Below are 13476 nucleotides of genomic sequence, written 5' to 3' on the forward strand. Positions count from 1 at the left end.
CATGAGGATCTTATTTGTTCAGCAAGTACCCATACTTTTAATGTAAAGAGATAAAAAAAAAGTCATCTCATTATTATTGAGTGGAAAAATATATTTCAGTTCATTGTGTAAACTACAATCTCATTTTGGTTTCTTACACACATACAATTTGTAAATGTGCAAGGAAATGTAGTTACCACTGGAGAACTGAGAATATAGTAAGAAAAATTATTTTTATAATTTAAAAATATTGCACCTTGAAAAAACATTTAGCTAGAAAGGGAATGCATCAGAGCTAAATTTTTCGTAAAATGTAGATTTAATTTTAGCACAAAATGTTAATACATTTCTAAGATTTATTAATATATGTACACAAAGCAAAAAGTTCACATTATAATTAGATTTTAGGTAAGCAGCCCAATTCCACGACAACCTCTTTAAAAGATTTCCAAATGCAGTATAAAATGAGTTATCCAAAGTGGCCCAAATTTCAAGTCCTGTGGTATGATAAATTCCCAACCACAAAAACAGCTAATGAAGCCAGAAATGCAAGCTTACCACTGTTTATTTAGGTATGGTAGATTTAAGTTGAAAACTTTGCTGGACCTCATCAGCATTAGGTGATCTTGGGCACAGCTGTCATTCTTGAAGGAAAACAAACAAGGATAGTCCTGATAGCCAATTTGAAAACCACAGCTGCTATTTATTTTGTCATAATATAAGTAAAAATGTACATAGCTCATTATTGCAAACTGACATTATCAAATATAAAATTCCAGCTCAAAGAGCTAGTTAAAAAGCAACTACCTGGAAAAGTATTGATCATTCAGATAGCTCAAATAAATAATACAAATAATTACTTGTTTTCTCTAAGGACTCAGATCCCCTCATTTTGCTTCTCTGTGGTATTTCTGTTGTGTTGAGAAAGTGGACTTTAAGAAATGTTGTCTTCTTTCAGATAAACTCAGTCTACAGTTTCAGTGGCTGTCTCGGCAATCTCCAGCTCAACGGGGCCTCCATCACCTCTGCTTCTCAGACTTTTAGTGTGACCCCTTGTTTTGAAGGTCCAATGGAAACAGGAACTTATTTTTCAACAGAAGGAGGATATGTGGTTCTAGGTAACATGACTTATGTTGAAAACAGGAATCATGAAATGCTTTTATCCTGGAGATGGCTAATAGGGAATATTGGGACCAGAGTTAAAACTGAAGCATGCCAAACTCAGCCCTAGAAGATGACCTCTTTTCACAAGGATCACCCTTCTCCTATCACTCCAAACCAGACACACAGTCCCTGACACGAGTTTCTCCACAGCTGCCAAACTTCTACATGCAGACCATCTTGGCTCCTTTAGAACTTCCTCTGCTGCTCCATGGCCTGATCCATGTCGCTCCTGGCCACCTTGCTCCTCTATGTCTTCCTCTGCTCCCTCTAAGCATGAACCATTGTCCCTACTAAAGGAAGTCCACTTCCTCCCTCTGCCCTGCAATGCCAGCAGACAACACTATCCTTCAGAAATGTTATCTCTGGAGTTTTATTCTCCTCGACCATTACTCTGTCACTCATTCATTCAACAGTTCTTATTCTATGCTTCCTGAATGGCAGTCCCTATGCCAGATGATGGAATATAATAGTTTTCAAATCCTAGCAGACTACACACAATCACCATCCAACCCATTCCAACAGACATTCGACAGAGCAACCGTTAGGTGTGAGGAAGGCACCAGAATAGGTGCTGGGAATGAGGTTAGGAAAAGGGTATAAAACCACCTGCTCCCTGCCCTCAAGGCAGTTAGGTACTTTGAACATCCCCTGAATAAGGAAATTACAGTGCAGCCAAGCACCCTTTCTTAAAGCACCGAGATGTTCAGTAGAATAACCTCTCTTGGTCTAGTACATGATTTTACTTTCCTACCCTGTCCCACTCCCCTTTCCTCCTACTAAAACACCTACTCTCACATTTCTCAACCTTTCATTGAATTTCAGTGATAAGAATTATAAAGGTTTGGACAGCTTGAAATGCATAGCAACCTGCACAATTTATGTACTACTCCAAGAACATTAACCAATAGCAGGAAAAATTTAAAAGGGATTTATAAGGAGACACGTCAAGTGAACATTATTAGGATGCCCAGGTTTGCCATGAGTCTCTTGGAGCGAGCATAGCTATTCTTAATGAGAATTTTCTTGAATTACCTCAGTAACAGCTCCTAAATACTTTTGCTGCTCTCACTTTCTCTCTGAAATTCTCTGTAGCTCTGGCATGTTAGTTTTTTATTCAGAATTATTTTAAAATACAGGTCTAATTAAGTCAGCTCCCTTGCTCAGTGACTGCAAAATAAAGTCTAATTTCCGTACTTCGGCATTAGAGCACTTTCCAGAGCAGCTCGCCATGCCGCCTTCTCCCTTTGCAGGGACAGTCCTGCCACACTGGCCTTCACAGTGCTCTCCAAGCATTCCAGCCTCTGTTCCTGTGTTCAAACTACTTCCTCTGCCCAGGTTGCCCTGTCCTCCTCCTCACTTTTGAAATATTAAATGGTGCTGCTAGTTGGAATTAATCTCTCCTCCCCTGAACTCCCCTAGCACATAGAATATTTTTCGTGTGCTATCCCCAACCCCCAGCCCATGGCAGGAGTGATATGTTAGTTATCTTAGTCTCCCACAGAGCTTTCCACAGCGAGTTTGACATGGAAAATGCCACTTTCTACTTATCTGTCAAAAAATGTATCAGACTTTCAAAAATCGACAGAAAAATATATAATTACGAAATCACACCATAGCTACAAAATTTCCTTTGCTATTAAGAGCTTAAAGTATTTCTCTCCACAGATGAGTCTTTCAATATCGGACTGAAGTTTGAAANCTCTAATGCTTTCTAATTTGCTACTTGCCTAATACACAGAATCAGTATTTGTATTCTTCAGAAAGAATTTGGATTTAATCAAACTACAAGTTAACCTAATAAATGTGTCTTATCCATAGCCTGGAGCTAAATTTCTAAGAAGTTTTATTTAATTTCTACACACTCGGGTGGCTGCTTTTAACATGTGGTATCTATCAATTAATTCTTACTGGGAGAAAATTTTAATCTGTATTTTAGATAGTACACAAATCATTATTTATATGAAAATTTCTATATTCTCATTAATTACTCACTAGTATTTTGTTCACATGGATAAACTTCTTTAACATATAGGTTTTTACTAAATTGCAACCATATTTTCACAGCAAGACACGATAAGATCCTTAACTGAAAGAACACTTCCTTAAATGTGGAAGGTATCACTGTCATACAAGTAGAGAAGACTTTACATTTTTAAACTAGTCATGCTTACCCAATATTCATTAATAATACTAAGGGATAATTAGAAGGAATGCTGCTTGGGATTAGATAGAATGGGTACTTATTTATTCTTCCTTACATTGTATTACTTTAAGAAGTTAGAGATTAGCCTCAGTCTCATTTTACATACAGTAAGATTTTGCTTTTCATTTACCAGATCTCAGTTTTCTATTCGTCTGAAAACTCGTTCCTCCCATGGGATGATTTTCTATGTCTCGGATCAAGAAGAGAATGACTTCATGACTCTATTCTTAGCCCATGGGCGCTTGGTTTTCATGTTTAATGTTGGCCACAAGAAACTGAAGATTAGAAGCCAGGAGAAATATAATGATGGATCATGGCATGATGTAAGTTGAAGGCAGAGAATAGCATTATCAGCAAATATCCACCATTGTCAGATGGACTAACACTAATGCCCACTATTGGTCTCTCTAGAAATATCTATTTTAAAATTCTTCTTTTATTCATTTCTTATAAAAATCTTGGAACATACTATTTGAAAAGATACCTAGGCTGAGTGTAATTATTTTAAGCAAGGATCAGTGGCCAACATAAACTGAAGTTTGGTTTCCAGCGACTTTTCACATGACTTTTTTTTCCCCTTCCTATAGGTTCTTAATTTTCAACAATTATTACTGAGCATCTTTTATAGGCTAAGCTGTGGAAGTTACAAAGTGAAGGGTAAATCAGGAACACAGGATGTCACAGGGGGCACACCTAAGTATTGAAAGAAATCAGTGGGTATATAATGTCAAGAGCAAGTGATGTAAGGTGCATTACAATAAATTATAAGAAGTTTGAGAGAGGGAGAGAACGTGGGCTGGTCAACTGAGAAGAGCTTCACGAAGAACTCTGCTAAACATAAGCTGCATTCAGCAATTAAGCCTGTAACTTTAAATCATTCTGTCCAGGGGTCATAAAATATATGGATCACTTCCTCTAATATATGAAGCGGTAAATAGAAGGTGAGCAGGAAAAATACACCTATGAATATAAAGCAAGGAGGCCTGGAGACAACTCACAACAAAACAGAATCAAGTAAGGGATGAGGTTTCTGGCATTCTGAAAATTGTATAGCCGGAAGCCTACTAAAGAGAGGAAGAGACAAACCCCTGACCTTCAGAGAAGGGACCACTTTTTTTAATGAACTTTTCTGCAAGTTTCTCATAGCATTGCAAAAGCAAAATTGGGAGGAGAGGCAACCCATCCTTTTCCCCAGTCTTTGCATGTACTTGAGATGTACTATTGCGCACTCCGGTGAGTGCAGCACTGGGAGCGCAGCGTTCTGACACGAGTTTCTCCACAGCTGCCAAACTTCTGCATGCAGACCGTCTTGGCTCCTTTAGAACTTCCTCTGCTGCTCCATGGCCTGATCCATGTCGCTCCTGGCCACCTTGGTCCTCTATGTCGTCCTCTGATCCCTCTAAGCATGAACCATTGTCCCCTACTAAAGGAAGTCCACTTCCTCCCTCTGCCCTGCAATGCCAGCAGACAACACTATCCTTCAGAAATGTTATCTCTGGAGTTTTATTCTCCTCGACCATTACTCTGTCACTCATTCATTCAACAGTTCTTATTCTATGCTTCCTGAATGGCAGTCCCTATGCCAGATGATGGAATATAATAGTTTTCAAATCCTAGCAGACTACACACAATCACCATCCAACCCATTCCAACAGACATTCGACAGAGCAACCGTTAGGTGTGAGGAAGGCACCAGAATAGGTGCTGGGAATGAGGTTAGGAAAAGGGTATAAAACCACCTGCTCCCTGCCCTCAAGGCAGTTAGGTACTTTGAACATCCCCTGAATAAGGAAATTACAGTGCAGCCAAGCACCCTTTCTTAAAGCACCGAGATGTTCAGTAGAATAACCTCTCTTGGTCTAGTACATGATTTTACTTTCCTACCCTGTCCCACTCCCCTTTCCTCCTACTAAAACACCTACTCTCACATTTCTCAACCTTTCATTGAATTTCAGTGATAAGAATTATAAAGGTTTGGACAGCTTGAAATGCATAGCAACCTGCACAATTTATGTACTACTCCAAGAACATTAACCAATAGCAGGAAAAATTTAAAAGGGATTTATAAGGAGACACGTCAAGTGAACATTATTAGGATGCCCAGGTTTGCCATGAGTCTCTTGGAGCGAGCATAGCTATTCTTAATGAGAATTTTCTTGAATTACCTCAGTAACAGCTCCTAAATACTTTTGCTGCTCTCACTTTCTCTCTGAAATTCTCTGTAGCTCTGGCATGTTAGTTTTTTATTCAGAATTATTTTAAAATACAGGTCTAATTAAGTCAGCTCCCTTGCTCAGTGACTGCAAAATAAAGTCTAATTTCCGTACTTCGGCATTAGAGCACTTTCCAGAGCAGCTCGCCATGCCGCCTTCTCCCTTTGCAGGGACAGTCCTGCCACACTGGCCTTCACAGTGCTCTCCAAGCATTCCAGCCTCTGTTCCTGTGTTCAAACTACTTCCTCTGCCCAGGTTGCCCTGTCCTCCTCCTCACTTTTGAAATATTAAATGGTGCTGCTAGTTGGAATTAATCTCTCCTCCCCTGAACTCCCCTAGCACATAGAATATTTTTCGTGTGCTATCCCCAACCCCCAGCCCATGGCAGGAGTGATATGTTAGTTATCTTAGTCTCCCACAGAGCTTTCCACAGCGAGTTTGACATGGAAAATGCCACTTTCTACTTATCTGTCAAAAAATGCATCAGACTTTCAAAAATCGACAGAAAAATATATAATTACGAAATCACACCATAGCTACAAAATTTTCTTTGCTATTCAGAGCTTTCCACAGCGAGTTTGACATGGAAAATGCCACTTTCTACTTATCTGTCAAAAAATGTATCAGACTTTCAAAAATCGACAGAAAAATATATAATTACGAAATCACACCATAGCTACAAAATTTCCTTTGCTATTAAGAGCTTAAAGTATTTCTCTCCACAGATGAGTCTTTCAATATCGGACTGAAGTTTGAAATTGCGTTTGAAGTCCGTCCCAGAAGCAGCTCGGGAACTCTTGTCCATGGCCACAGTGTCAACGGGGAGTACCTGAACGTTCACGTGAAAAACGGGCAGGTAGTGTCTTAAAAATGTTTAGCAGTCTGTCTCAACTGTCCTTGGGTTCTAGATATGAAGCAAATTTATTTCACAGAATTATTTCATCTATCTTTCCTAATGGGAAAAAAATTGGGAAGCTGTAACCTCAAATTTAAATGTGGGCCATATTTGAATTCAGATTCATATGTTAGAAGTTGATTTTATTAGAACAAAGAATCACGAAAATAAGGCATCCTTGGGTTCTAGATATGAAGCAAATTTATTTCACAGAATTATTTCATCTATCTTTCCTAACGGGAAAAAAATTGGGAAGCTGTAACCTCAAATTTAAAGGTGGGCCATATTTGAATTCAGATTCATATGTTAGAAGTTGACTTTATTAGAACAAAGAATCTCGAAAATAAGGCGAAGTTACCAAAAAAGATCATCATTAACAACATACAGAGTTTTAGCAAAAGAATTAGAAGAGAACTTTTTTCACCTAATGGAAGCAACAAACATATTCAATATCTAAATTGAGAAACACTAGAACATCCATCTTTTAAAATTTCTATAATATATGTATATCAGATATAATCTATATAACAGCTATATAATGCATATATACATATACTTGTACATATTATTCTCAATTGTTAGAAATTTTTTTAAAAATTGTTATAGTTGAACACCTAAAATGTTACTAAAGAACATTCATGAAAGTATTCAAATAAATATATAAGGAAAAATCATATTTTTATTGATGCCTCTAGCTTAATATAACTGATTATTTGGGTTCTAATACCTTCTATTAAACCGTATAACTATAAAACTTATTCTTTTACATGATACTTACCATGTGTCAGGTACTATTTTAAATGCTTTATATGGATTAACTCATTTATATTTCTCCCAATATCTCTATGATGTAGTTAATATTATGACCCTTATTTTACAAATGAGAAAACTGAGGCAGAGAGTAAGATAAATGGGAGCCAGGCAATCCGACTTCAAAGTCCATGCTCTTCGCCGGTACTTTAACCTGTTCTATAGAACACACTCCATGTTTGGAAATTAAAGGAACTCATTCTGTTACATTCTTATTGTTCCTCTCTCCTCTTCTCTCCTGTAGTGATTATTTTGTTCTCCCTACCAAAGAGTGACCCCTTGTGTTCAAATTGCAAAGCTATTCATGTTGGATATTTGTTAAAGTATTGCTTCACTGTGGTAAATTATTTAAGAAATTCAGTTTTATCGTGATGACGAGAAATGAAACTGAGTTATATAATGTACTCTGTCTTTTTCAGGTCACAGTGAAAGTCAACAATGGCATCAGAGACTTTTCCACCTCAGTAACACCCAAGCAGAGTCTCTGTGATGGCAGATGGCACAGAATTACAGGTGAGGACAGCTGAGTGTCCTGGGTTTCCTTTACAAAGGTGAGCTGGCACACCCACCTGTGAGATGATGGCCTGGCAGAACCTAGGCTATAACTTACATACATAATAGGTGATGGATGACAGTCTAAAAGTGGCCAAGAAAAGAGAATGAAGTGTTATGACACTAAAATGTGTATGTTGAATCCACATATGATTTGAAAATCTGAATGCTGCCAAAATAGTTTTCATGCATAACTTACAGAGCAAAAAAGTAGCATATGAGTATCCTAAATATTCTCCTTTTCAAAGGAAAATGTTAGACTGATTACTTGGTTAGACAGTGTTAGACATTATTGATGTTTTCCATCATAGAGAAGAAAGTGTAGGGGGTTATCTGAAATAAATAAAAGCCATTACTGTGATAAATTAGTCCCTTTCATGTGAAAATGTATCACTTCAGTGCCACTTATGACCATACTTTGCCCTGTATTTCAGTTATTAGAGATTCAAATGTGGTTCAGTTGGATGTAGATTCTGAAGTGAACCATGTGGTTGGACCACTGAATCCAAAACCAGTTGATCACAGGGAGCCTGTGTTTGTTGGAGGTGTTCCAGGTAAGTATTGCTTTAAAAGGACAAGTTTCCAAATCCAAAAAGTACTAAGTTCTCAAAATTGTTATATAGCATTAGACTCAAACCATGCGGTTTTATAATTCAGCTAATAACTCAAAGGATTTTATATGCGACGTCCTTTAACAGGAAAAAGCATACTGAAAATTGTGACTCCTTATCCAAGAATCACAGTAAAGTAACACTTAAGAACTAGGCCCCTGCATTCTAACCTGTAGATATTACTCCCTCCTTACCATATTTGCTTATTTTTTCTGCCTCTCTTCCCTTTAAGTTCCCTCCACACATACACACAGTAAAACACACACTCTAATTATCATTAACACAAAGAAAACTCGTTTACTAATACTGATGTAGGATCTGAGAACCTTGGAGGATTAAAAGTTTGCTGATCATTGCTACTCTTCCTTAGTAGGAAAGAATGCATATAGTTCTCCCTGTCCAGGATTAGTCTGAATTGTGAAAACAGCTGCAGACCATAAGTTTTATTGCTCCCCTGTAGTGACATTCCCTAAGAGAGGTTCCCAGCTGCAGTTCTGTAAACATCATCAGTAACAACGCTGCTGTCGTCTGCCAATAATGGTGTATAATCCAGGATGGTTACAGAAAGACACCTACAGATCTCCCCCCCACCCAATTGTTTTAAACCTCTGAATCAGGAACCATATATCCTTGTGTTGAATGCATTTTTTTGTACATGTCACTAACTTGGAAAAACTGAAAGCTATAGCTGCAGAGAGGGATATAAGAAGGATATATCCAAGCTTTTGTATCTGGAATTTGGTAGGGATTTTAATAATCTCCTAACTAGATTATTTTAGACAGACCCATATAATGGCATATGATACTTTAATTAAGAGTGTAAGAAAGCACGATAAAATAAAGCATCTGACCGTGAGTACTCCCAAACTAAGTGGCAACTAAGCATCCTCACCTTTGTATTGTCGATTTTTTAAATACCAGTATTGACAATGATAATAACTCAGTGCTGAAAGAAATATTTGAGACCCTCTAAAAGCAACCTTTCCTCTCCTTTACTTTCCCCATCCACCCCATCTCCATTCCCCAGACCTCTCCTGCTCCTGGCTTCAGTTCTGAAAGGGATTCTGGCAAAAGCCACCACTGCACTTCATGCAATGCAGTGTGGAAAATGTCTCACTTCAGTTCTTATATTTCTGTTCATTGCTTCCTTCCTAGAAATCGAAACATAGTTTAAAATATCACACATTCCCAAGGGCCTACAGGATCAAATTCAAGCATAGTGTGCAAGGTCCTTGATCATTTGTCCCTTCTTTGCCCCTGCTTCTGGGGTCTCCCCATATCTTCTGGGACTTGTAGTTTCATAAGTGTTCAATGATGCTGTCTCTACTCCAGTCCTGTGCACAAGTGCAGAGGGCCTTGATTTGCAGGAAATGTTGTTCTTCCTTTCCTCCCCTAGTACGTCTTCAGGGAACAACTCCCACTTCTCCCCTAACCTAACTCCTTATTGACCTTTAGGACTGAGCTCAGACTTTTACTTACATTCACATGCCCCTTCTACCTAGGATGTGTGTGCACACCACTGTTGGAGCACTTATTATGGACTGTTGTTAAAGTTAAATAGTTCACTCCTTGCTGGCAGGGAACATGACTTCATTCAACACACAACAGATGTTTATTGAGTGTCTGTTAAGAACTGTGCTAGGCTCCAGGAGATAGATAAATCAAGCATGGCCCTCCCTCAGGGAAGAGATAGTCTTTGTTCTTCCCTTTGCATGCAAAGTGCTTACTACCTCATTCGAATAAATGTTTCTCTTTGATTTTTGTTTGCTTTTATAGTCTGATGCCAGCATCACACACTGCCTTCATCCCTTTCTACAAGTTGCTCAGCTCCACAGACTGGGTGGGCAAGATGTACCTGAAGCCAAATGCAACCCACCAGAGACATATAATGATTAGCAAATTTTAGCTAATGAGCCATCACACAGGAACTAGCAGGCCAGGCGAGGCCTAACCACCAGCCCATTGCACGACTGCAGCTTTTAGTTCCATCTAGGAATCATGCCAGCAAGCCTAGAACAAAAGCAATTATAATTTAAGCTGAATGTAATTAATTATATCATTTTGAGCTATTCAAGATTAATTCCACTAAAATCACATTAAAAACAAGGGCATTGAGGATAACTAAAGAAATTAGTCATACATAAAACCTATATATGCACTGAATTCTCTTGAAATCCCAGCCAGTTCTCTCATATCACTTAGAAATAGCTATCAATAAAAAGCTAATGCATAAAATTCATAGAACTATACACCAAAAATGTCAACTTTACTGTATGATAACTTGAAAATCAAAATTAAGTAAAGAATTTTTTAAGTTAGTGTAGTCCACACACAGATCTAACCTTCATTCCTCTACTGAAAATCCTGCATTATTCTGTGTATAGGCAAGCTTTCAACCTGGGAAGTGTTCTGACTTAAAAACATGCATTGATTTTATTAATCAATTACTTAGGGTCCGGGGGAACTTTTCTGTCACTACCTACAATTAATTGTGTGGTGGTGAATTATGCAGACCACAATCGCTATATGAATTATTACCTCCACATGATTTCCCCATGTTTAGTTCATGGGTGGCAAACTTGGGCAGAATCAAAACCCATGTTCTAGTCTAGCCAAATCTAGCCTCCAATATGAGCAGAAGCATTAGATGTTCCTACGTCTTATAATCGTTTCTATTCACACATTTTTTGTTCTGATGATGAAATACACTGAGTAGGTTTGAAGAATATATACATATAATCATACTAATCTAAAGACAAAGAGAATTTATCTCTCAGGCCCTTTCCAAATGTAAAATTTTATGATTATCATTCTAAATATGAAATGCTGTTTCCATAATTTATTTTCAGTACACAGCTTCTGCATATTCTTATTTTACATTATTTAGAAAACTTATTACAGCTGCCTGATGGTGTTTAATTTGCTGTCCTATTTTATGTTCTTTCCTGAGTTACTGATTTCTAAGTGTTTTCCATCTTTTATCTGCTACTGCTCACATAGTTTTTCATACATAATAATAAGCTTTGACTAAATGGACTTTAATTTCATGATAGTTCTAAGCTCTCTAAATTGCTTTAAATTATATTGCTTCTATCATCCCAACACATTTAATTGTCTGCACAATTAATAAGCATAAGGCTTCTCCCAGATCTCTAATTAAGATAAAGGGAGAAAGTTCCCCTGGCATACCAGAAGGCACCTGTGCCCACAGAAAGACTAGACTAATTATCATTACCCTATTTATAAGTTCTTAAATACTAAGCTCAGAAAAATTAAATTTTAGTTTATTTGAATTCATTATTTTCTCATTATATTTTATGAGTTTGGCATAAATGCGGAGGCTTAGGGGTAAGGAGTAATGAATAAACAGAAACATTAACCAAGTCCAAAAATAGTGTGGAAGCTAAAATTTCTTTCCCCTATCTCAGCAAAGCACACAAAATAAGTGAGGCCCAGGTGAAATTAACCTTGAAAAACATAGATAGACTATGAAAATTCACTGCCGATGCTTTACAGGTAAGTGGTAAATTTCAGCCTTGGAAGACAGCTGCAATACACTGAAATTTGATCACGGAAAATATGACAAAACATTAAAATTACCATATGTTCATATTACTTCAAAAGCAAATAATGTTCTTGAGAAATATATCAATTATAACTATATTCCATTTTTGACACGTAAATCATCTTAATGATGAAAGCAACTACTACATATATTTTTACCAGGAAATAATATTTGGGCTTGAAATGCCTCAATTGCAATATTTGCTTTTATTTCTTTCTCATTTCAGAGTCTCTTCTGACACCACGCTTGGCACCCGGCAAACCCTTTACAGGCTGCATCCGCCACTTTGTGATTGATGGGCGCCCAGTGAGCTTCAGTAAAGCAGCCCTGGTCAGCGGTGCCGTGAGCATCAACTCCTGTCCAGCAGCCTGACACAACACAGCACAGCTGCCCAAGGACAAAGTTCTTCAGAGCACTGAAACAAACACAAAGCCAGCCAGGAGGAATAGCAACTCTTCCTCCTTGTGCAAGCTTTCATTTAGTTGAACAGGACTTAAATGAATCATCAGGGACTGGATGCTTCTTATTTCTCATTTGGATTCTTACCTTGGATCCAAAATGTCTGCAATGGACAACAATCGAAGGAGTGGTAAATGTACTTGTATTGAGAGCAACTTACTTCCCGCTGGTGAAATTACTGTTCCTGTTTCTAATAAAATAGAAGGGATTCTGAATAAACACTGGCACGAATTTTTGAAGTGCGGCTACATTGTCAGATTCATCTTTCTTGGAGGGAAGATAACTTTCAATCTATACAAAAATATCTTTGTCCTAAGCTACCATTATCTTGAAAAGATTTACTAATTTATATATAATCTAAAATTAGACAATAGATTTGCTTTTAGCACTTTGATTTGGTTTATTAGCATAACAAGAATATTTTAAGTTTATAGCAGCAGTTATCACATTTTAGTAAATTTCTAACAAATTATTAGGAAAATGTAGTATAATTTAATTTTTTCTAGATTAAAAAAAGGAATTAAACTACTTTTTTTTCCTTAGCTCCTCAAAAGTAAAATTGTACATGAGGAGTGGCTCCTGTAGGATATTATTATTACTATTATTGTGTGTTCTATAGGTTAATTTATATATAATCTAAAATTAGACAATAGATTTGCTTTTAGCACTTTGATTTGGTTTATCAGCATAACAAGAATATTTTAAGTTTATAGCAGCAGTTATCACATTTTAATAAATTTCTAACAAATTATTAAGAAAATGTAGTATAATTTAATTTTTTCTAGATTAAAAAAAGGAATTAAACTACTTCTTTTTTCCTTAGCTCCTCAAAAGTAAAATTGTACATGAGGAGTGGCTCCTGTAGGATATTATTATTACTATTATTGTGTGTTCTATAGGAATTATCAAGGACATTACAGCAAAGAGAGTAGGACAAAATTATAAAATTCCATTTAAAAGTATAAAAGTCCTTTTATTAATAGTTTTCCTCCATAGGGGCTAGCTGGTTAGCTCAGCTCATTAAA

At 37.1% G+C, this 13476-nt stretch overlaps 1 protein-coding gene across 1 annotated transcript in view; it reads left to right on the forward strand.

Annotated features, from left to right (window-relative positions):
• The window catches only part of LAMA4 (laminin, alpha 4), a 147133-nt gene extending 134438 nt beyond the window's left edge, over nt 1-12695 (forward strand). Inside the window, exons 30-35 of the mRNA XM_008583885.1 lie at nt 3480-3669; nt 3934-4003; nt 6285-6415; nt 7684-7777; nt 8251-8370; nt 12219-12695. Of these exons, the coding sequence (XP_008582107.1) occupies nt 3480-3669; nt 3934-4003; nt 6285-6415; nt 7684-7777; nt 8251-8370; nt 12219-12364 (751 nt within the window). The 3' untranslated portion in view covers nt 12365-12695. The remainder of the gene's footprint in view (nt 1-3479; nt 3670-3933; nt 4004-6284; nt 6416-7683; nt 7778-8250; nt 8371-12218) is intronic.
• Nucleotides 12696-13476: the final 781 nt, after the last annotated feature.

The sequence above is a fragment of the Galeopterus variegatus genome, unplaced genomic scaffold (assembly GCF_000696425.1).
Source record: "Galeopterus variegatus unplaced genomic scaffold, G_variegatus-3.0.2 Scaffold3070, whole genome shotgun sequence".
NCBI classification, from domain to species: domain Eukaryota; kingdom Metazoa; phylum Chordata; class Mammalia; order Dermoptera; family Cynocephalidae; genus Galeopterus; species Galeopterus variegatus.